General features: G+C 38.1%; 1 protein-coding gene across 1 annotated transcript in view; it reads left to right on the top strand.

Moving 5' to 3' along the window:
* TRHDE (thyrotropin releasing hormone degrading enzyme) overlaps window positions 1-25,221 on the top strand; it is a 211,339-nt gene that overhangs the window by 113,781 nt on the left and 72,337 nt on the right. The window contains exons 8-9 of the mRNA XM_005519367.3: window positions 17,035-17,100; window positions 19,536-19,723. Coding sequence (XP_005519424.3) covers window positions 17,035-17,100; window positions 19,536-19,723 — 254 coding nt within the window. The remainder of the gene's footprint in view (window positions 1-17,034; window positions 17,101-19,535; window positions 19,724-25,221) is intronic.

Genomic DNA, 25,221 nt, shown 5'->3' with positions numbered 1-25,221 from the left:
TACCATCTTTGTGTAGATGTGTCTTTCTAGGAGTTTCTCTTGCTCTTTCTTTTTTCTTTTGAAGCTATATTTGCATAAATCTGTGTAAATGTTTCTTTACTTTAGGACCATCTGAGGTACTACTATGTCCCTGAAGCTGAATTTGATTGAAGATGCAGCTTCACCTATATTTCTTGGTGTATGAAGTGATTGCACTTTAACTGACATACAGTTTCATCTAGAGTACCACATAAAAGCCAATTTATCCATGTGACAACTATGTGAAGGACTAGCTTAGGAAGTAGCTACTTCTCTTCACCTGCATTTGGTTGCTGGTCTAACAAATAATGATATAAGCCAGGTGGAAAATAAACAGCCCAAAAACAAATAATGCTTTTCAGATAAATATATTTGCCATCCCTTCCTCCATAGCAAAATCCTTGAGCTGTATTTTTACCTTTAATAAGCATGGAGTGCTCTCTGCCTTAACAATGTTTTGAAAACTCACTCTGTCTTTTAAAAGAAATTTAAAGAGGTAACATTGCTATACAAAGAGAAAGAAATTCAACATGCTGATTACCAAGGATGAACTCCTTTCAGCAATAATTCAGCACAAATTAGTGTTTCGTAAACTATTTAAAAACAAACAAGCCAAAGCATAAAAAACAATGCAATTCCCTCTATTCCATTGAAATCTGCTTGAGCAAATCATGTTACAGGCAGCTGTGATTGATGAATAATGTATGATGCAGCTTGCTACTTAGAAGTGTCCTTTAAAGTAAATTGATGTTCACCTGAAATACAATTATGCTAAGTTGGAAGGAGCAATCAATCTTATCTGTTCTTAGTAAGCTTTTCATTTTGAAATTTAAATAAACTACATCTAGGATCAGGTCATTTTTTAACAGAATAATTCTACCTCTAAACAAAATAAATTGGAAGATAAAATATAAAACAAAAATTAAATGAATGCATTGGTCATGTCAGAGAGGTGTTTCCCGTGCAAAGGCAATGAAAGGAAACTTGCTGAGGAAATGCAGCTTTTTGGAGAGTTTACAGTACATTCAGGGTTTGTAGCATAACTTACTCATGGGACCTCGCTTGATCATTTGCTTAGTTGTAACACTAGGTCAGATCAATCAGATAAATTTCACATCCAGATGAGAACTCTTTAAATCAGAAGTTTCCTTCATAAAATCTTGTGTATGTCAAGGGTAAAACCATCATGTAATTTGAGACAGTAAGACTTCTGTCCTTAGTCCAGCAAACTCCATATTCCAGCCAGAAACTTTTGTCTGGACAGATCCATTCATAGAGGAATTCAGTAGCACTTTTTCCCAGTGGAGTGTGTCACTAAGGGTTTTAGAAAGGCAAAGTTTTAGTGTGTACATCTTAAACCCTGTTTTTCTGTTTTCTTCTATGTTTGCCTGAGAAATAACAGTGTGCAAGTTGTCCTGAAATAGACTGAGGAAAAAGTTCAGATCAAAGAATAGCTATGCAGGGATTAATCATAATTACCATAAAGTTGTAATGGAGCTTTGGGTTTTGATTTGAATGGTTTCCTATTATTTCTCCTTTTCAATGGTTTGGCTCTAAATAGAAACCATTCTGTTTGCTAATGAAAGTCTATGAAAAATCTAACTGTGAAAATCTGACGAGTGCAAGTCTTGGCATCAGTTCAGCAGAAAGATGATGATTTTAACTAAAACCAGTTTGAAATCCAGATAGAGATTTTCCATGTGTATGTCTTCAAGCTGAACAAAATAAAACATAAAGTTAATAAATTTTTCATAAGTTACAAATTATACAGTTGGAAATATCTGTCAATCATTTAATTTTTTGTGTTTTGCAAATCTAACAAAATGCTGTTCCTGCAGTGTACATTTGGGAGGCTATAGCTTTGCTAATGATGAGGGAAAGTGGAGGACTAGTTTACCCTGTCATGCACTGGTTTAGGCATTTTAGCTTTTGAGCTTGGTACCATCACTTGGGTTTTTTAATTATGTTGCCTTGCATCCTGTTTTAATGTGGAATTCTGATATTCAACTGAACGTCCTTTCTACAGAGTAGCAAAATTAAATATTACTACTGTTTATAAATCTCTTCAAATAACATATATTCTGAAAATGCACTTGATGGTTCATTCTTCCTCTGTTATTCTAATGGCTTGCTGAGTAACTGAGTTCTAGAAGACCTCCACAGCCAGTTTTTCCAGGAGAATGCTGTGGGAAATGGTGTCAAAGGCTTTAGTAAAGTCTAGGTAGACGGAATCCACAGCCTTTCAGTCATCCACAAAGTAGGTCATAGCAGGGGGTCAGGCTGGTCAAACAGGACCTTTCTTACAGCATTCTGGGTGGGCCTGACGCCTGGTTGTATATTTAGCAATGGATGGAGAGTCTCAGCCCTCCTTCTGTTGCTAATGTATTTCTAGAAACATTTTTTATTATATTTTGCAGCAGTGTTGTGTCTAGATAAAGTTCTACTTTGGCTTTGACTTTTCAAGTTTTCTGCCCACATAACCTCACAACGCTCTTGTACTTCTCCTGAGTTGCTTGCCCCTTCTTCCAAAGGTCATAAACTTGTTTTTGTTATCTGAGCTCCAGACAACGCTCTCTGTGCAGCCAGGCTGGTGGTCTTCCCCACTGACTTGTCTTTCAGCACATGGGGATGGCCAGCTCCAGCACCTTCAAGATTTCTTAAATATGTTCAGTCTTCCTGGATTTCTTTACTCTTCAGGCAAAAGCCCAAGGAGCTCCCTCAATGAATGTCATAAACAGGCTGAGATGGCAGGTCTGCTGACCCCTCTCCTTACTCCTCCAAGAATTCAAAACTCTGTAATTTCATAATTGCTGAGCCCAAGACACCCTCCAATCATCACATCACCCACAACCCTTTGTTCAGAAACAAGAGGTCCAGCAGGGCAGCTTTTTTAGTTGTCTTGCTCACCAGCTATGTCTAGAAGTTAACTTCCACACACTCCAGGAACTTTCTATACTATTACCTCTCCACTCCGTTGCATTTCCAGTATTATTTCAATTATTTTTAGTGTATTAGCCATGTCGCTAAGTGTTTAACACATGATAAACAAGAGTAATTCTGAAGTCTTATTAGCATAAACCAAAATGAGTGGTTCTTTATTTGTGTTTGAATTGTTTGTGGTTTCATCAAAAGCAAGGCATGATTCATCATCTTATTATGAGCTAAAGAATTAGAGCTTTTATATAGGAGACCCTAGAACAGATAAGGTAACCTTTAGGTTAAGGAGAGGAAAAAGCAAGGCTTAGAGCAAGAAACAAATGGGATTGCTACCTTTTTTGTTAATTGTTTTTTCTTACTCATCTGCCATGTGGACTTTTTGAAGAGCAGATTGAGAGAGCTTGGGGGTGAAAAATCCCTTATTTATCAAAGAAAACAATTGTATTAAAAAGAAAAGTTGATGGAGGAGAATGAGGCTCTTTGGTGGACAGTCTTTGTCAATAAATATGAAGGAAATTTCTGAAGGAAATGTACAAATGTGCATGTGATCTGTAACAATTCAGCAAGCTGTTCTGTTATAGAGTCTTCAAGGAAGTAAAATTCTGGTAGAAATGCTCATTTTTACAGTGTAGATATCTTTGTAGAGATTCAAATCTGTCAAGAATAGCTGGTCTATTCCTATGATGGTAAATATACTTGAAAGACCATTTGATTATAGTGCGGCAGTTCCACAATAAAGCTGCATCCAAAAGACTAGTGAAGGTATGATTTTTGAAAAGCCCTTCAAAGATATGATGTCTTGAATCATATAACATTTCAAACAGGAGATTTAGTTACAGACAGAACATTCTCACCGTAGCACTCCATGGACAAAAGCAAAAGAGAATGTATTTCTGTTGGCTCTAATGAATAATGACAGTAGTAGCCACAGCTGCTAACACCTGTATATTTAGTTTATTTATTTATTTATTTATTTATTTACTATTTTATTATTAACAGAAAGTTACAGCTATTATTTTTGTAGAAAATGTCTAATAAAACCTTCCTTCTCACAGTAGGTGATTTCTGTAGTTTTAAAAGTTCTGGCATCTTTCATGATGTGCAGTTCCTTATGCTCCAGGAAAAGTCAAGAAGTGCACATGACTGAATGCCAGCACTCTTCTTATAAAATGGTGTTGCTCTTCAATCAAAAAGGTATTAATCAGGTAATAAGGTGGTCAGAGTATGAAGAGGTTTGGTCAGCACCACTTGCTCTGATTATGTTTCTGAACTGCACATATTGATAGAGGTAGAAGCCATAAGTTGGCCTTACCATTCTGTCATCACTCAGGGTAGTAATGTGCAATACGATATACTAGGTCTGTGTGAGATTTTATTCTGTAGGCTGTTGTTCCAACTCTGTCCTTGAAATAGATGGTTTCTTACATGTCTTGTGTCCCTGGATTGCATTTTTGGTAAGATTTTACTGCTTTACGACAATGAATCTCTTCAAGTAATCAGTTCTTGGTTTTTATTTTTTTTCAAATTAAATAGAGAGAGAAGTACCAGTGATTGGAATGTTTGGTAGATATGTTTAAAAAGGCACCTCCAGTGCTGTAATGAGATATTTCTGCTCTGGTTTATTTAAGTTTTCTTATATTTGGTTTGATTATTTTGGAGCCTCATCTCTATTACTGTACATTTGTCAACACTGCATTTCATTTGCTGTGTGACAGCTCATTGATCACATAGATCTGTATCCTTTTGAACTTCTCTTGCTGCTGTGTATGTGTTCATCACTCACTCTGATTTAGTGCATCATCAGCAGTTTGAATTAGTTACCGTAGGAATCTCTGCTTCTGTGATAAATTAACTACTTTTTAGGCTTCACATTGTACATCTGGAAGAATTTTCATACAGTGCTGTGGATATATACTGTCTCTTTTGGTTCTGTAGAGTGGCCACTGTATTGAAACAAATGAGTCAGCCTTTCATAGGAGCTGTCTGGGGAAGTGTGGTGTTCAGGCTATTAAATACAGCAAGGTTCAGATTTCAGTCACTTCCTAGGATCATATTGCTGGCTGTTTAAACTTCCTTTCATGTGCATTGCTTTTTCCTGCTTTTTAGACACCTACAATGTGCATGAAATAGTAATTAATGGAATATTTTCATCTATTTCCATGGTATTATATGATTATCTATTTTTTACATAGTGCATTAAACAGTGTACCTATTCAATACCTACTTATTAAATCTTTATTACCAATTCATAACAGTTAGTTGTTTGCTGAGACATCATTAGAAATTTCTTTTCAAGAGTTTCTGTAAAACATTAAAAATCTTCAAAGACAAAGAGACAAAAAAATCAGTCATCTTAGGATCAAAGTCAGTGAAGCAGTGAACTGTGATGCTGCCTTCAGATCAACAATGCACATGGAACTACCTGGAGTCTTCCTTTGCTCAGTCAAAGGATGTAACTTTTGCCACCCAGGAGGAGCATCTTTACAGATAGAGTACCTTTGGTGTTGCAGCTGGTGCATTCACTAGATGTTGAGTGAAGTACTTTTCAGCTGATTCTGCACCCACCTCCTCTGGTTTAGAAAAGCAGAGTGTTGGTGAACATCAAAGAATCACCATGGCCGTTCTGGTAATTAACTGTCTGAATTAGTTGCTACCAATCCTTTTATCTGAGAATTGTCAGCTGGAGAACTTGAGCATGTTAAAGGGAGGACTTCGGAAATCATAGGAAATCTCATAGGAGCTGACATCACTGTTTTCTACATTGCATATCATACAAGATTGTTAGCATCTTTCACCTTTTTTGCCCCCTCAGCATTTCTTTTGCTTCTAATTTACATCACTCTGGATTTTAGTTTACATTTGTTAAAAGAATTCAGCGTTATGGACTTAATTCCTGTAGCTTTTTCCATCTTGACTTACGGAGGTCAATAAAAGACAGTAGGTCAATTTCTTGCATGAGGAACTTCTATAATTTGTCACGTCACAATATTTTTTTCCTTTGAAAGTGTTAAAGATGTATAGCATAGTAAGGGCCAGATTTGGGTATCACTCCAAAAATGGAAATTCTTCCTCTGACTCCAAGAGTATCTGAGTATACTGTGTGTAGCAAAATGCTAATGCTTAAAGGAAAATTGTGTTTGAAGTTGCATAATTTAAACATAAAGTTTTTGAGAAGTGCTAAAGTTAATTCTATTTTTCCATTCTTTTTTTTTTCTGTGTGCACCTTTACCAGTTTTTTTAATTATGCAAGTACCCAGTGTTTCCTACATAGGACAATGTCTGATTCAATTCACAAGGTGGACCATGCTTAACTGATTGTTCTTTTGTTCAGTAGTTTCATATACTTTTAATTTGCTTTGTAGCTCAGTTCCTAACTGCTATATTCAGTTTCCTTAAATGTCATCCAGTGTGGTATCGAAGTGCATCATCAACAGTTAATGCAGAAGACATAAACCTCATAGGGAAGAAAGGCATGGTGCTAGGGTGGAGATCTAGGCACAGAGAAATTGAAGTTAAAATTTACATAGGTGTGAAGTATGCAGAGCTTCCATGTGTCTTAGCACTTAGGGATCAGAAGAGTTTATGTATTCAAAACACAGCTTCCACTGGCATCATTGTCAGCTGTGTGGCTGCAGCTCAGCCTGTGAAGACACCAAGGCGGGCCTCCAGGAAATGTTGATCATTCAACTAATATTTCTTTAAAGAAATTAATGAGGAATGGAGCACGTGTACTTCTGAAGGGAAATTGGACCAATGTGAGTAAAATGAAAAAGAGCCATGAAATTTGGATATCTATTTTGAAACCCAAGAAGATACTCTACTAAAATATTTAGCATTATAAACCATGTGAGATATTCAGAACAGATGTCACATCAGGTTCAGTCGCAGAGTCCAGCTCTGCTACACATGAGACCACAGTGCTGTCCTGGTGTGCAGCAAGCTGATCCATAGACAGAGTGAAGGTATTTGGTTTATCTACAGTTCTACAATTTAACTGTTACCCTTTTGAAAGCAGAACATTGGCAGGACTGAATATAATGCGCCCACAATTTTTGCAGCCACACGTGTGCTGGTGGTTTTTGCCCCATAAAACATTGGTGTTCTGCAAAGAGAGTTTCTTCCTGAAATGGTGCATTTGCAGAATATTCCTGTTTGGTTATATTAACTCCTTTCCATTCCTTCAGCTCTGCTTTCTGTTCCTGGAGCATTTGGATCAGACAGTTTTCTGCCCCAGCTATTGGGGATTGCCAGGATAAGGGAGACATGTGCTCTTTGCTTTCTACTTCAAGGCCTGAGTGTCCCTCTGAGCTTAAGCAGCTGTGAGCTGTTGGTGCAGGGAGAGAAAGGGTCTCTGTAGCTGCTGGGTTATCTAACAGTGATCAGTCCTAGGAAAAAGCATTTTCCTGAAGCAAGATCACTTTCCTTCTGACCTTTGGAGCTGTGTTCCAGCTATGTGTCCATGGGGACAGTAGAGGAAAGGACACACTGATAAAAAAAGGTAAAATGTGATATTTTTCACTACTTTCTGGTGTTGACTGAAATTTTGGGGAAGAATTCAATCTAAGATGGGCTCTTTAAAGATAGGATTTCAGTTCAAACAGTCACACTTTGCCCACATTGGAGGTCACAGCAAGGAAACATAAAATGTGAGGGTAGGCGCTGCTGAACCTCAATAGCCAGTGGTGTCCCCAGTGCCTGGGTTCAGGGCAAGGTTGTGGATGGTATTGCCTTCATTAGGAGGAAGTCATGGTGTTCTTCAGCTAAGAGGAAATGTTTTTTTGCTCTGCTGCTAAAGCTTTTTATGAAAAGAAAAACAATTAGTGTACACACTGTGCATAAACAAAGTTTGTTTTCTCGGAACACCATTGCCCTTTATGGCAAGTTACAGATACTGCAGAGCTGTTCACTTGGTGTGCCTTCAGTGAGCTGCTTTTTGTTGCATATGAAATTCAGTTATGACTGTTTTCTCCTTCATTTTTATTACAGGAATTACTAAGAGGAAGAGTGATAGGTATGAATTCCCAGATAATGTCAGCAGGCTCAGCAGCTATTTACAAAAATGTTTTCTTTTGGAATAGAATTACACTATTTTCCTGATAGCAGCTCAGTGCCAACTTTTACCTCTGTTGCTACGAGGCAGCTCAGTGGATTTTACAGGGCACTGGAAGTGAAACATTTTGTGCACTATTTTTCTGCTCTTATGCAATCAGAATTTCCATTAGCTCTTTAGAAGTCAGTGGGGATATTTTCAGAACAAATACTGCAGTATTGAAATCCTAGTTAACACATTATATATATTGGAAATTAAGTAAATAAATTAATCTATTTCAGTCTAATGGAGGACATTTAGAAAAAAATATCCTGAATCCATGCTGCACAAAACACTGTTGCGAAAACATTTTCCTTTTCCTTTTCCATCTTTCTTCTCTTCCTCCTCCCTTTTTCTCTTCCCCTTCCTCTTCCTCTTCCTTTCCCTTTCCCTACATGCATTTAGGCTACATGCATGTGCCACATGCATTTAGGCCACATGCATCCCTACATGCATGTGGCTAGGTTGTCACATATTGCCAGAGGTGTAAGGGCTAATGATTTTTAAGATGTCTTCATTTTGAAAAATGAAAAAAAAAAAAAAAAGAAAAATTGCTGCTCTAGGGACTGAATTGTGTGAAAGTTTTTTGCACAACGAGAAACTTTGCTCGTTGATACAAACAACTTACAAGTCAGAGCTTCGCTGTTGCTGCTTCTCTGTTATTCACTGTTACTGTAAAAATGTTGCAGGTCCTTATGATCTAGATACAAACACATGCTTGAAGTAAGTTTTTTTGATCGGTTTAGAGACACCTTTTCATAAGTAGCAATAATTTCTTTCCAAGTCTGGTGTTTATGTAGAGAAAATTGTTAGAGAAGAGTACAGCAGAGATTTTTTGCCTGGTGAGCAATTCTTGGGCATAGTTCAAGTTAAGGCAGAGGAATGAGCAGCCAACCTGTCACAATTAGCAGGTGCCGTCTAAATATCTCTGGAAAACATTCCATCTTCTGTTTGTGTGCACTAAGAATATATTTATTGAGTAATGTGTGGTTTGAGGTTAAAGTGTATTATACAACCAGACAAGACAGAATTAAATGAATGTACAAATTCAGTCAAATATATGCAGTTCAATTTCAGAGAGTGCTTTATTTCTGTAGGATTTATCCTTAGCTCAGTATTTTAGTACAACTATCAAATAATACATCAAATACATTTTTCTTTAAAGCCAAGCTTTACGTACTAGCAGGTTTCTCAATGCACAGCAGATGTTATCAGACTCTGCCATGCACTAACTTTGCAGTCCTTCTAAATGTTCCCTTTAGACTTTGCTTGCAAACTGCTTTGCCACCACACTGCAACTGCTGCTGCTGTGTTTCAAAATGGAACCTCCCTTCTCTTCGTATTAATAGCTAAAAGGTGAAGTTGAATTTTACAAGGGAAATAAACCCCTCAATTCAATATTTCTGATATTTTAACAAGGATTCTCCACAAAGTAGGATATATTTTAAAGTAGCTGGAAATTTGCCTGAATACATATTTTTAATCGGTTTTAGATGCCCCATTTACATTGGGTTCACAGAGTTGCACTACAGAAGATTATTAATTGAAAAACTGAGTCCCTTACAGTCATTTGAAGTTTTTCTTCTTTTCTTGTGTTGCAATGAAAACGAAGGGCCATGTCGATTTTAATTGGCTTATTTCTAATTTACAGTACTGGTTTCTTATCAACAAGCAGCGGGTAGAGTGAAGAAAGCAATCCTGTTGACCTAATGATGGCTCTTGCCTGCTTCCTTTTACTGGTTTCTCCTGTATCTCAGCCTGCATATAACAGGGTCCTGTCTGGATCCTCTAAATGAATGTTATACTTCTAATATCATGGTTGAGATACTCTCAACATTGCCCTAATTTTTCTCCTGCAAAATCAATGCTAAAACTCCCATTGGCCCATATAATGCCAGAAATGTCAGTTCTGCTGATCTGATTATTGTTAGCATCAATGGGAGTATAATGAATTACACAGGAAAAAGGACAAAGTAAAATGCTATTATTATGTGGCCCATTCAGCATCATTGGCTCCAGAGAAAATTAAGATTTATTTCCATGTGTGGTTCCAGTTTTACTCTTTCTGATTAGTAGTTATAGCTTGCTGTTTAGACATAATGATTTAATTGCAGATATGACATGTTGACTGGGTATTTTCCAGTTGCTGCTGGTTTTGTCAGCATTATATCACTGTTGTATGTGAAAAAAGTGTAAATGTACCTTTTGGAAATTAAGGGCTAGAATTTCAGCTGGCGTACTGTGATAGGATTCCATGGAGTTCTTTCCCTGGGATTTTATGTGTTGACTGAGATAGTAACCACAAGAGAAGGCAAAATACAGCTGAAGTGAATTTTTGTATTCTAAAAACCATTTTTGTATGATGGCTTTGAATTATGTTCCACACCTTTCAGGCTTTATTAAACTTCTTTTTACCTATCTGTGAGTTTGAACTGGAAGCTAGCTAAGAAGCTCCTGGTAGTAGACATTTTAAACAGGGTTGCACAAAAGTTCATTCAATGCAGTAGAAGGTGGGAATTATAATTGGATTAATTAAACGTCATGGTAGCCCCATGTGAACACTTTAGAAACTGAAGTTAAATGTTATTACCCTTCCTTTGATTTATGATAGTGTTTATTACTATTTGAAGTTTCTGAGTTTAGTCTACTTCAGTTTTGAATGCAGTGTCCACACATAATTTCTAAGGAAGGTTAACTAATTCACTGTAAAAATCAGCTTATTTATGAGAAATGATGCTACCAGCTGTTACTCAAACATTTGAAAAGAACATTTGAGCATCGCTTTTAGAGAAATACACTTTAAAATAAAATTTTTGTTCCCCTTAAAGGTGATGCACTGATAATCTTTCTCTTAGCTGTATTCTGAAATCACCACCGTGTATCTTTCTGTCCAGTTTCTTTCATAATACTTGGCACATCCTTGGACAGGACACTGGCTTAGGAAACCACTGTTCTGTTTTCTTCAGTGCTGTTTCCAACTGCTTGTTCCCCTCCATTCATGGCCACCCAACACCACTTCATTTAGACCAGTGGAAGAGTTTGGAGTCCTCCTTGGTAAACTTGATCAGGGAAGGAAGGGTGCCCTTTGTGGGGAAGGTTAGATTATATAATACCAGCCATTTCAGAGGTCTAGTCTGCAAAGTAGCATCACAAACAGAGGGGTGGGTCCAAGGAACAGCAAAGGTTGTAGGATGTGCTTAGTCTGGCTGTACCACTGAAGTATTATCAAACTGTAGATACAGGAATGCATTTGATGCTGTGACTGTAACAGATGTGATAGTTTTAATGTTATGTAAGGACTGTCTACATGGTCAGACCTACTATCTGTAGGCATTACCTTATACTCCTCATGTGCTTTCTGTTTCAATATAATTTTGATGCTGGCTTTTTGTTATTGTAAGTCAAAATGCTCTTTTAGTTAGTTAAATTCTTGACTTTTGAGTAACTATTTTTTTGTAAGAAGAACACATTTTAATGCAGTAATAGATTATAGTGTAGGAAGAAAATCCACATTTTTGATCCTCTGGTAGAAACTGATGAAAATATATTCTGTGACTGGTGTATTCTGTATGTTGACAGTTTCTTACTGGACTGCCTGAAAGCAGTGTTGGGCATTTCTAGTAAAACAATGGAGAAAGTGAAATACTTGTTTGGCTTACTTGTTCAGGAAAAACCTATTTCCAATTTTTTTCTTATCTGGCATTGCAGTAGTGCTTTGATGCCTGGCCTGATAACAGCTGTTCTTTCAGTTTGGAGGTAGCTCTGCAGCTTGACTCACTGGTGCAAATTAATTCCTGACACAAATAGAGTTAACCTTCAACTAATTTGCCTTACACAGTGTTGACCATGACCAGTAAGGTGAATTTGCCTACTCCTTATTTTGTTGCTTGTCTGACTGCCCAGCCGGGAGGGTGGTCACTTCTCTCCCTTATGGCTGTTTCTTCAGGATTAGTCTGTTGTACAGCTGAAAAATACTGCAAATCTAATTGCTCTCTTAGATTTTCTATTCAGTAGTCTTCCTCTCTTATGGGAATCTTCATGGTTTTGTAGCTTGCTGGTAGTCCTTTACCACTGGTTCTCGCACCCTCTTGTTTGTTGCTCACCTTTGCAAACATATACACTACCCTCTGACCCTTGCCCAAGCTTTTTTTTTTTAATTAGGCGATGTTAAGATAATACGCGATAGCAGATTTGATGTTACCAGTGTGAAGGAAAGGAGGAAAAAGGAGCATGTTATAGTCAGAGTCAGCATCTGTCAGATAGTGTCAGGCAATTTAAGATTAAGTATATAAATTCCTAGGAAAACAAACACACTGGATTTGATACCTGGAGCTGTAGAGCATGATTTCTACCTGAACTAAATGTTTTTATTTGTAGTGTTAAATCTTGGGTGATATACAGCAGTCATGTATAAAACCACTGAACAAGAACATATTGTAGGCCAAAGGGAGGAGGATGTGCACTGAGGAGTAGGATTGAAATACAAAAAAGGGAGGTAGAGGCAAGTCTGCTTTTCCTGAGCCTTGAGAAAGGAGAAACATAGCCACATGAACTGGAGATGAGAATAGTTTTCTACTTTTTCCTTCTTCATATGGTGAAATTTTCCAGTTATCTTTAGGAGAAAAATGAAGTTATTCAGTATCATCTGTTTCAGATCTCAACACCACTCACGTTAGTCTGGAGCTGTTCCTTCAGCTGAGCAATCAACTTATTACAGATTAACTGAGAAAGGAGTTTAGTCCTAGATTTGATATTTCAGTTTCTGTTTGTAGATGTAAAATCTCCCCTGGAAGTAAGACACATGTGTGGAGACTTATTCCTCCTTTACATTTGTTTAACCTTTTGGTATTTATCAGTCATTACCTTTTTTTGGTTGTGAGCATGTTACCATGTTTGGATAGTGGGGTAGTTAATTTATTTTTAAACCAAGAGGCTTAGTTACTAGGTAATATTGTGAAGAAATGAAAGACTTTTCCCTTTTAAATAATCTGATTTTCTTAAAAAAACTAATACAATAAAAATTGTGAAAGCTTAATCAATACAGCATCACTAAAGCCATCTTTCAAAATCTTAGCATTTTTTGCTGTTCTTACTACTGTTCCAGTTCAAGTTCTCAAGAAATAATTTCAAAAGCATTGAGCCTTTTAATTCTTTTTTTGGGGGGTGATTAAGATTACTGTTTGATAACACATTAAATCTGTAGGGATTTTTGGAAGGATCTTACGTTTTGGTTGAGCATTAAATGGGCTTTGTTTTCATGGTATCACAGAGGATATTTAGTTTATTTATTTATTTGATGTTGAGACTTGCTAAGGCATGTTAGAAAACTGCATTGTCTGATCAATTTTTTATTGATAGAGGTGAATGGATCACATTCCATTATTCTTTTTTGGCAAAGAGTGGCTTCATGTTTTAATGCGAAAATATTAGGAAGAATAATACAAGAGGATGTATGCTGAAAATATAAACCCAAATGATTACTTCTAGGTGTGTGTTTTTCATTAATTTTCATGTTGTGTGACAATGCCCTAGGGTCTGCGAACTTTTCCTACCTTCTCCATGAAGAGCACACTTGAGTCTTGAGTTGTTAAAGAGATTTGCATGCCATCTTTTTGTGCTCACACACACCATAGGCTGACAGGAAGGTGGCTAATGCATATCTTCATGCTCCAGTATACTCCAGTCAATGGAACAGCTTTTGTCAGTGATAGACTTGCAAGTTTATGATGGGAAGCAGCCTTGCAGCCAGATGGTTTTGGGCATATGTGTTTATGAATAAGTGGCTTTAAGTCACTTTGCCTCCTTTGGAGCTGTGCTGAGCACAACTTAGATTCAGACAGCTGTGTTTTCAGTGTCATCCTCCTTTTCTGTTCTGTGGCTTGCGTCTCTGTTCCGTTTGCTTTGATTTTTCTACTGAATGTACAGGCAAAGGGGCGGCTAATACTCCTGCCCTGGAGAGTTACAGTGAATGAGAACATGAATTCTGCCCCTCTGCAAGCTGCTTAAGACTTAGATATGAGTCCCCAGGAGGAAAAATGGATTATAATCCTGCTTGTTCTATCCTTAGAATACACAGGCAGGGTATATATAGATCTTTGGCTCGTATTTTATTATTTACTGATATGTATTTGATGCTGATATGTCTTTTCCTTTTTAAGCTGAATGCCTGTCAATGGAAGAGGAAGTGAGACTCATCGTCTGGTAATGAAAGTTCAGGCAGGGTCAGAAACTATCCAAACTACCTTTGGAGTCAGTAGCTGGGGTGGCAGTATAACTTTGCAGCAGAGCTGGGAGTGGTTGGGTCTGCCAGAGTTCTCAGTATAAAACCTGTATAAGCCCTGGGGTGGGCACTCATTCCATAAAGATCTGTAAAAACGTGAGTGGCCTGGGGAGAGTGAAGTGGGGAACAGTAATGCATTGTGTCTTCTAATGCCCGAAGTAGGAAGCAGCGGATGAAACCAGTGGACAGGCAGGCATTTGGAACAGGTGTCACACAACAGATCACTGGAGCGCAAAATGCTTTTTCATAAGGTGTTGCAAGTGCTGATTTGTGTAGGCTCAGAAAGAAACCAGCCATATTTACAGAAGATAACTATTAAATGCAAGGATACTAATCTGCTTAGGGTTTCTTGTGCCGTGAAGTGCTGGATGATTGAAGAGCAGTTGTGGGAGGTACCACTGTATGCTTTTTTAGCTTTATACTGTTTCCAAGTGTCTGCTGCTGGTTACTGTCAAACACAATGTATGAGGATAGGAATAAGAGGGTATTTGATAGGACCTGGTTCAGAAACCTTTTGCTCTTGTGCCTCTGGAAAGTGCACTCAGATTTGAGACTGCAGCGTAGGTTTACTACTGAAAACCTATGTTGATACATGCTGTCACTTAGGACTGCTTTTTGTGCATGAGTTTGATCACACTCCTAGTTTTATGCTGTGTTTATGCTCTTGATGCAACTTTCATGAAATAATGACAAAATTGATGATTAGGTTGTATGGTACAGGAATCATGCCAAGACACTGTGTTTCTTGCTGTATATTCTTACTTCAAGGTAAAGGTTAGGATTCCTTTTGGGTTTTTTTGTGTGAGATAAACATGTTAGGTTGGAGGATAATAAATTTTTAACTGAGTGATAGACTACATTTAAACCTCCCAATCTATGTATCGGGAGGAAAAAACCCAAACAAAACCAAACTCAGAAGCTCAAACTCAGAAGAAAGGGGCAGAAGCATTTAATCTCTGCAGTCTTTCTGAACACAAAATGTAAAAGTCAACATAATGTCTCATTGTAGATTGGTAAACAGGATTATTGCCTGGATGAAGTCCTTAGGTGTTCACCCATTTTATTTTGCTCTGTAATGATTCTAAAAGCATCTCTCAGAAGGACCAATATATGCAGCATTTTCTAGTATTGCTTAAAATGGGGATTGTATATCTGTTGTTATTTATTTACCTTGTCCCATTTTTGTTTATTCCTGTTTTAGCTTTCTAATTTGCATTTCAGCTTCTTTAGCTTTGGAAGCTATTGAATGTTTCACTGCATCTTAAATGATTCTGTATTTTTAGATAAAATGGAAGCACAGTGTGCTATAGGTGCAGCCTATATCATATTGTCTTTTTTCCGAGTTAGTCTCATGACATTGTTAAGACTCAGCACTGCATTTACAGAGTCAGTGTTCTCATTTAGCCTTCCTAGTCTGTGATTAAATGGGAGTTGTTGCTTGTTTTACTATAAGTTGGCTGACAAAAGCTAAATCTGTCGCAGGTGCTACAATTTGTGTATCAGAAAATTTGCTTTCCAAATACTAATTATTCCCAAAGTATCTTACTTCACACAAAGCACAGATAACATAGTCAGCAAATTGTCCCAGTTTTATCATTGTGCAGTAAATTAGGGTTTGTCTTCTACCATTGTGTAAAGTGAAGATGGTAGAAATTCAATTTTAGGAGAACCAGTTGATGTACAACCTCTGATCTATTTTTTTCACTTAATTTTCCCAATCAAATGCTTTAAATTTATGTTATTCAAATAATCAATGCTGAATTTCACTTTTGTAACTGAATGAGCTGTTGTCAAGGGACATGGGATGGTGGGAAACAAGAGTGTTGTCTCTCCAGAAGTCATTTTAAAAGCAAAGTATTTTATGCTTGAAAAACCTAGACCTGAGCTGGTAATATGCTTAAACTATTAATTTGGGAAGTTGTTTTAAAACAATGGAGGCTTATTGGGAATAACCTTTCTGGTCGTTAAGGGAGAAGAATGGACCTTTAGTTACTGAAACTGTTGCAGAATAAGTGAAAGCATTCAGTTTATAACCTGCTTGGACTATGACTCACAGCTGGTAGGAAAACACACATGTAGGTCCCTCTGCACAAGCACACAGTTAGATTCCTGTAACACATCCTCTACTGCTCCCTGTTGTGGGAAGCTTTTGTGATAACCTGTTACAACCCTAGTTGCCAGGATGATGTATTTTGACACTGAAGGGCCAGGATCTCCCTAGATAAGAGTTTGGAGTTTAGATGGACTATTGCTCAGTTAAATCTTCTGTAATGAATCAGACTGTCATCTGAGTGAACAAATTTTTGACACTAGACAAAGCAGGATGACCTGCTAAAATAGCAACTGGAACTGTGTTTCCGCAGCTTCTCCTTTCGTTGCCAAGAATTACCTAGGAACCTTTCCCAAGATTAGACATGTATTCTAAATATATATATATATATATATATATATAAATAAAAGATATTTAGCTTATAGAATGTCTTATACAGAAAAGGAAGAGCATTGAATGTTGTAAATGAAATTTTTAGTGACAATTTTTGCATTGCAAAGTAGCTTAAGAAACTGTTTATTTATTCCCTTAGGATGAACATGCTGTATATTTCTAGATTTCTAGCAAATGCAAACATTGATGTGATTTAACTCCTAATAGCTCTAGTTGTTTGGCTTGTGTATTGTAATACTGATTTTTGTTTTTATTTTATTTCTGTAGGACTATTTAACCATTCACAAGTATGGCAATGCAGCCAGAAATGATCTCTGGAACACATTGTCAAAGGTAAAATGCTTTAATCTATTGCACAGAGGGAGAAACAGGAATTTGCTATGGTGTTTTTCTTCGTGAGATCAGGAGTGAATAGTTCATGTTGAGATCTTCAAGCCACAGAGCAAATATAAAAACTGATGCAAAGAATTTCCATTTGAGTTAACCTAGTGGCAACATTAAAAAGATGAGTACTGCAGCATTTCTATTCTTTGTTATGTTAGAATATATTTCCCTGCATGTGCTGTGGCACTGATGTGCAGTGAAAGATACTTCATGGAATCTCTGTCTGACTTCAGTGGCAGTACACTGAGACCCATAAGCTGGAAAGCACATAAAAGTGCTGAGCTTTGGCGTTTCCATCCCTTGTGTTTGTGATTTTGCGTGGAGTTAAGATTTTTGTGAAAGACAAAACTATTAAAGCTTCAAAGTATGATGTAAACAGAGAATTATTTACTGTAACATTTGGCATGCTGTAGAGACTTACATTACCATATCCAGGCTTGGCTTGAGTTCTAGACCCTGGTCTAGGACTCCACAATGGCTATAATTTTTGTAAGATGAGCAAAGTGTGCCTGAATTTCTCCCTATGGGACTAGTCTGAGCTAGCCTGAGTCTTCCCCAGAAATAAAGACTGAGTGGAGGGCAATGTGGAGTACAGTCAGAGAGTTTTGGCACAAGTAGCAGTTCAAGCCATACAAAACATGACAATCTAGTTGTAACTATTCACACCAAAGCTAGGATTCAGCTGGAGGTCAAGACATCTAGACAAGCAGGAATATACATGTAAACTAGGTGTCCAAGATCCTGTTGTTCTCACTGAGCCTTCAGTTGCCAATTCACAGACTTCTAACAGCTTTGACCTTAATTTATCCTACCTGGCTTCCAGCTGCCACATGAGAAACACATCTGTTGTAGGTACACTGGTTCTGAAAGAATGTGTTGAATATTTTAGGACATGTCATTTGACACTAGTGAATAGGAACGACTGTAATCCCAGAAATCTAGTCAATAAAGTCAGCAGAGCATAGAGAGTTATTCAGTTGGGTAGCCACTACATGATTATTTTATAATAAGCCTGAACCACTGACTGTTGACTAGAGACTTAAGATAGTTGTTCAAATACAGGTAAGTAGTGCCGGATTAGGTGCAGTAGGATGTTTGAGACATTCAGGCGTGTCTAACCAATTTAGCATAAGACATATGGGGAAATCTGTGCTCTTCTGGAGTGGCAGGTAAAGGTCAAATGACATTAGTCACCTGCATGTGGTCAACTGAACTAAGTCCTATGTCTATACTGACTGCTAATGAGAGCTGAGATGAGTAACATACTGTCAGGCTTTTAAATCTATGTCTTGATCTCTAGCTGAATGTCACTGCAAGGATCTTTCTTGCCTGCCTTTATTAAAGCCTCTGGGACAGTCCTGGGCGATGGGAAGTCAGAGGAATAAATGTTGTCTTGAAAGAGCTGCAGAATCCATAGCTAATAAAGTAGAACAAAATTGAGACTCTATTCTGGTCTATAACCACTATAGCTATGCTGTGTGCTCATACCTACTGTTGCAGCTAATAATTCTGTTTGCCTCAGTCGTAAATGCATTTGTTGCCAGCCCCTTTGTTCCTAATGCAGTGCAACTGCAGCTTCAGTTCTGAAGAAACCTTCTGATTGTATTCATCAGAGGTTGCTCAGTCTGTGATCTTGGACTGTTCGACAGCTAGGAGCATGTCCACCGCTAAAGAACAAATGATGCCTCTTTCTCCTCATATGCAGTCTCATCTCCCATGATGCTACAGTATCTCTTTGTGTTTCAGATGAAAATCCACTTGTAAAACAGCATTTTTATTGACATATGGAATCAAATATGAACACATTAATCTTCTATGTATTGTGACAGGTGCAGTTTATGAAGCAGCAGGGGATATCTTGTTATACATAGCTTCACTTTGGACTTAAGGGACAGTATTTTCAAATAACTAGTCATAACTAACTTTTGATTTTCAGAACAGAGAAGCTCTGTATTTTTAGAAATTAGGGCCTTTCAAATACTCCTTATTGTAGGTGCCTAGATCAGCTAACACTGTGTCTTTTTTAACCTTAGCTGGCTAAGAATAGCTACCCAGTATTTTTGTGGCTCTTGTTAAATCCTGTAAAGCAGGTTATTTCTTCTGTTACAGCAGAAGTACTTGAATGATGTGGAAAACATGACTGACTGTCACTCTGCTCTCTGTTAAGATTGCTCAACATTTAATTTTAAGATACACAGAGCCTTAAGTTCAGTTATGTAGTGTGTCTGTATTGTGTGTGTCTGTGCGTATCTGCATACATGTGTGATAATTATTTTACCCTTCAAAACCAGTTATGATCCTGAGGACCAAAAGAAAAAAAAAAAAAAAAAGTTTTACATGTTGACACTGCTTCAGTGTTTTGTAACTTCTCTTTTTTTTCCAAGGCTTTAAAAAGGGTTGGAAAATCTGTAAACATCCAAGAGGTAATGGATCAGTGGACATTACAGATGGGTTATCCTGTTATCACTATCTTGGGAAATGAAACTACAGAGAACATCATAGTCATCTCCCAAGAGCGTTTTGTTTATGATAGTGATACTAAACCCAAGGATCCTGCCCGTGGGGACAACAGGTACTTGTATTTCTCAGTTACTTTCTTTCAAGACCCTGTAGTTGTTTAAGTGAGTGTTTTATGTGTGTATTTTTATGAAAATGGCTTTTTTAGAAATCTGAGCTTTGCTTGGAATCAATAGCATGTGGTGATGCTTTAATTTGAACTGTAGTAAAGTTGGGGCTAATTAAAAGAATTGGAAAAAAAAGTCTGTTGGCATCTTGACAGTTCTCTGTGGCAGTGTCTTACATCACTCATCTGTTTTCTCCCCTTTTCTTTTGATTTTGTCACACTCCATGAAGTCATCTGGAATGTGATTGGAAGGTTCTTAAAAAAGTCTTTGGAGTGGACCTCTCAATGCTCGTACATTGAGAAGCCAGATGTAAATACATGTCAGCTACAGACCTCACTTGACTTGGGAAGCAGTCAGGAGCTGAAATGGACCTCTGTACAAGGCAGCTCTTTCATTTTTGGAGGCAGCTGAACTGGTCCTATAGGAGCTATTAGAGCTGTTACATTGGCTGAAATCAGCATCTCTGTCTCTACCCCTTTTCCATTTATTAGATTGTTTTGTTCCTGCTCCCAGCTGACTCTATATCCTTCCTTCATCCCAGAGACAAGCTGACATTCCTGGCTGATCCTGGGGAATCCTCATTGTTTCAAGCAGATTTCACATCATATTTTAAGCCCAAGAATAGCTGATGCTAGAGAATTTCAAGATGGCCTTTGAAATTTCTGTGTTGACCTGTTCATGCTCAGTGTGAAAGAGGGCACATTATTAACCTAGAATACTCTGTGTTTGTCCAGTAGACTTAAATTGTTAAAAAGTAAAATTTAATACAAAATTTTGATTGACATGTCCAGAGCTTGTAGAATATTCCTGTTGAGGAAGGCCTAAAATTATAATAACATTTACTGGAAAGTGTTTAGAAGTTCATTATCTTTTTTTAGAACATGAATACTATGGAACTCAAACATGACACAGAGTAAATAGTTGTTTTTCTGGCTGTATTGGCTGTATTGGAACAACCTAACAGGGTATTAAGCATCTGTCTAAATTCTGGGCTGAAATTAGTTCCTTTGTGAAAAAGAGATTAAACAACTGAATGTGGACTGTTGGAAATGTTCATGACTCACAGTTCAGTGCAGCAGGAGAGAGATTCTCCCTATCTTGAAAATTTCTGTTGTGCAAGTATATATATGTAATGTAATGTGAGTGGATTTTACTACTCAGAAGAACAGCAATTATTAGGTTTTTTATTCACTAAAACAGGTATGTTAAGCCTTCTAAGTATTATAGAAACTTTTAAAAATAGATTTTCTAGGTATTCAGTATTGATTGAAGTTACTGCTGCTGTAATTTATGAATAAAGACTGCTGGGTGTGTGAAAGATACCAGGGTTATCTGGTTGCTTGACCCTGGCTGGATGCCTGGTGCCCATCAAAGATGCTCTGTCACCACCTACCTCAGCTGAGCTGAGGAGACAAAATATGATGAAAGACTCAAGAGTTGAGATAAGGGCAGGGAGAGATCACTCACCAGGTACCATCATGGGAAAAACAGACTCAACTTGGAGGGGGTGGGAAATTATTACCAATCAAATCAGAGAAAGGTAAAATAAATAAATAAAAATCTTAAAAAATTTTCCCTGCACCTCTCCCTCTTTCCAGGCTTAACTTCACTCCTGATTTTCTCTACCTTCCCCCCTCTTCAGTGGGTTCCCCCCAGCAGTGCAGGGGAACAAAAATGGAGCCACATCACACGTCTCTGCTGCTCATTCCTCCTCAGGTGGAGGGCTCTTGCTACAGCATGGAGTCCCTCCCACAGAAGACAGTCCTGCACAGAATGCTTCACCTGAGTCTTTCCCACTGGCTGCAGTTCTTCACAGACTGCTCCAGTGTGGGTCCCTCCCTCAGGGTGCAGTCCGTCAGGAACGGGTTGCTCCAGTGTGAGTCCCTTGTGGGGTCAGAAGTCCTCCCAGGACCCTGCTCCAACCTAGGCTTCCTATGGGGTCATAGACTCTTCTAGGTTTCCACCTGCTCCAGTGTGGAGTCCTCCACAGGCTGCAGTTGGATCTCTGTTCCTCCATGGACATCCACGGACTGGAGGGTCACATCCTGCCTTACCATGGGCTGCACCATGGGCTGCAGGGAAATCTCTGCTCCAGTGCCTGGAACACCTCCTGCTCTTCCTTCTGCACTGACCTCAGGGCTTGTTTCTCTTGCATATTCTCCTTTCTCCAACTGCTCTTCCCCAGCAGTTTTCCCCGCCCCCGTTACCACAGAAGTGCTGCCACAGTGACTGATGGGTCTTGGCCTTGGCCAGCAGCAGGTCTGTCCTGGGGCTGGCACTGGCTTTGCTGAAGTTAATTTGAAGTTTATTTAATTAACTTCTAACAGAAGCCACCCCTGTAACACACCAGAACCTTGCCATGCAAACCCAATACAGATGAGAATTAGATTTTGTTTTATTTTCATACATGACATTAATTTGTAGTTCAAACTGCATGTTGTCATATATGGAATGGCCAGGGCAACACCACCAGGGCAGATTCTGCTGTATTTCTTAGATTTTGATCCACAGATTTTATTACAATTCTTGTTTCTAAACACTGGAGATAAGATTCAGTGCTAGAGAGAGCGCAGTGAAAGATATCCATGTAAGCCATGCCGGGAATTTAGAATCCTAACAGGCAGTGCAATACATACATGTATCTCCTTTGGCAGGTCTCTTCCCCTTTGGACTGTTTTTTTACTATGCTTCCATTTCCTTTTAGGCACAAACAGGAAAGAAACCCCTTGCTCAAGGAAAACTTCACACATGGGTTGTTTATTCCAGCCAGTTAGGAGACGGAGCTAATTTGCTGCTTCCCAGTTGAAGTTTTTTGAAAGCTATGTTACAGAAGTATAAATACCAAAGAACAGGAATCGTGTGCATTTAGCAAAAGGAGAAACTTACCTGTGCCATTTACCTTTCAAAAATCATCCATCAGCTTACATTAAAATCTTATGGCTTAGTTATAAATTGGTGTCTGAGTGTTATAACACTGACCATGCAGTTCATTCATGCATTCCGCACAGGCACGTGTGGCTGGGTATGCACAGTGGCCGTGTGTCAATAATGTCCTTTCATACCATCAAATTGAGTAAAAAACAAGGTTGAGATACTGAAAATAAATTTAATCTTTTAGTTGGTAGTGACCTAGATATTTTTCAGTTGTTTGGCTTTTTTATTTCTTTTTTTCCACTGCTGAAGTGACTGTTGCTTCAGTTATTGTGAAAGCACTAGGCAGGGAAAATCACATTAGTGTGTGGTCATTTGATAATTCGAGATGCATTACTCTACGTTGGTTTCTAATATTGAAAGAACTGAACTTTGTATGACACGACACAGTTTTCTACAGGTTCACCAAGGGGGGTGGTAGCACTGTTGCGCAGTGCAGTGTTCTGGCTTGTTCTGTGAGTGGCTTTGGTCAGGAAGTAGGCAAGCGTTTGCTGATGTCTGCTGATGAGATATATATATATATATATATGCATCTATAATCAGCGTGCTGGCTTTGGGGGTGTTACAGATCAGTGGCCTAATTCACAGTCTAATAAAGTTAGTGCTTACCTCCCCTGCATGACCGGTGAATTTAGGCGTTGGACTCATGTCTCCCTGGGGAGCCGTATTAGGCACTGTAAATAACGGAGAGCAGATGGTATTTATGCCACATCTGAGGCCATGCTCTTGCAGGGCAGGCAACATTGGCTTCCTTAGGGTAGTTTATCTATGGATTAATCATGATGATCATTCTAAACACTGTAAGAAGTAGATCTGTACAAAACACAGAAAAATGTTCAAGTCCAGGCATTTCCAGGAGTTTATCATCAAACAGACGACACAGTATGCGTTGGATGGCTCCAGGGAAGGCTCTTAAAGCATCCATCTACCCTGTAGTCTTCTGTTATCCAGAGGTGGGGCTGTAGTTTGATATGGCACAGCAATAAATGTCAATTCTATTGCCTCCAAAATGATGAGGAGTTTAAATTTTTGGTTCAGATGCTGTCTAGGCAAATTTAACTTTGCCTTACTATGGAGTCACTTCAGAGTAGGTCTTTCAAATGTATCTACTGCATAAGAAATGTAAATAAAGACACAACTGAATATTTCAGAACCATTCTGGTTTTATAAAATGTCTGTGCTTTCCTTTATGCTGCGTATTTATGCAGCAATTAACTGTTAAAAATGAGATGTGAAGCTGCATATTTAATTTTTAACTCTGAAACCATGTAGAGGAAGACAGAAGCAGCAAGCAGATTTTTCTAAGTGATAGATGGTAAAAGTGAAAATTGTTGATACCTTTGGTAGTGGTTGATGCCTAGTCCATTACTATAAGTGTCTTTAATTCTTCTACAGAAGAGAATGATTACACATTTTCCAATCTCCTGTATATTTGCGCTCCTTGTCATTATACCTGTAGAAAAATGTGTTTCAAGAGCCATACATATACAAACTGTGATTTATTTCTGTGCATACAATTGACTGTATGGCTTGCTAAGCTCTAACACTTGGACTGAAATTATAGAAGGTGTACAATTTCACTTCTTTGTAAACTGAACATAGATTTTGCTTGACACTTATGTCTTCACATGATCCACAGTTCTTATTTTATGAGAAAATGAAACTAACAATGACAGACACTGTTTCAAGAAACGTCATTCTTTAGAAGGGTCAAAATCACCAGCTTTGATTTGAGTGCCAAAGCCTGTGGCTGGTCTAATGTTTCAGTAGCAATTTCAGCTTAGGCAAGCAAAACTTTAAAACTCCTATTATAACTGTAAAATTCATATTCTGTCCCCGTATAACAGCCCTTTAGTTAAGTGTAGGTTTGGTCCCGGACTCCTCTATACCCCTGTGAGAATAGATTATGCCCTTAGTTTATACGGCTCTAGGGGAGAAGGTGATATTCCATCTGACAGGGTTCAGTGGGTTTCCGTGCTTACAAAAAATGATGATTTTAAGGCACTAGCCTCATCCATCATTATAAAATGGCTTACAGATATGACAAAAAAATCTTATGAAAAGTAATCTGTGGTCTAGACAATAACCAAACCAGTTTTGATGAAATCCATAAACCTTTTATATACTATATTGAAGAGTAGACAAAAAAATTCTGGTTGTGGGTGTGTTTTGCCCTTTAAAAATATACAAAGCTTGTCTCTGTAAAAGTGGAGAAGTAACCTTTCCAATGTTATCAAAATAATTAAGTTAATGTTGCTGGGATAATATTAATTTATACAGTGTTCTTATCACACAGGCAGTTTCCATAGCTAATCTTTGCTTGTTCATGATAATATCCTAAAGGGGAATGTCTTGTTAGGCACTGAACACAGCTAGCTGTGAAAAAAGAGAAAAACAGGAAGATGAACAGATCGGGGTATGAACAGGGTATGAATACATGCTGTAGTGTGGTAATCCTCTGTGCCTTTCTCTGTGTAGCTGAACTGGGGAAAATTCAGTTGAACAGTGCAAGCCA

Source organism: Pseudopodoces humilis, chromosome 5 (genome assembly GCF_049639895.1).
Source record: "Pseudopodoces humilis isolate 2021_Gansu_Grassland_sample_001 chromosome 5, ASM4963989v1, whole genome shotgun sequence".
Classification (NCBI taxonomy): domain Eukaryota; kingdom Metazoa; phylum Chordata; class Aves; order Passeriformes; family Paridae; genus Pseudopodoces; species Pseudopodoces humilis.
Note: the sequence above shows the minus strand (reverse complement) of the source record. Positions and strands in the feature narration are given on the sequence as shown.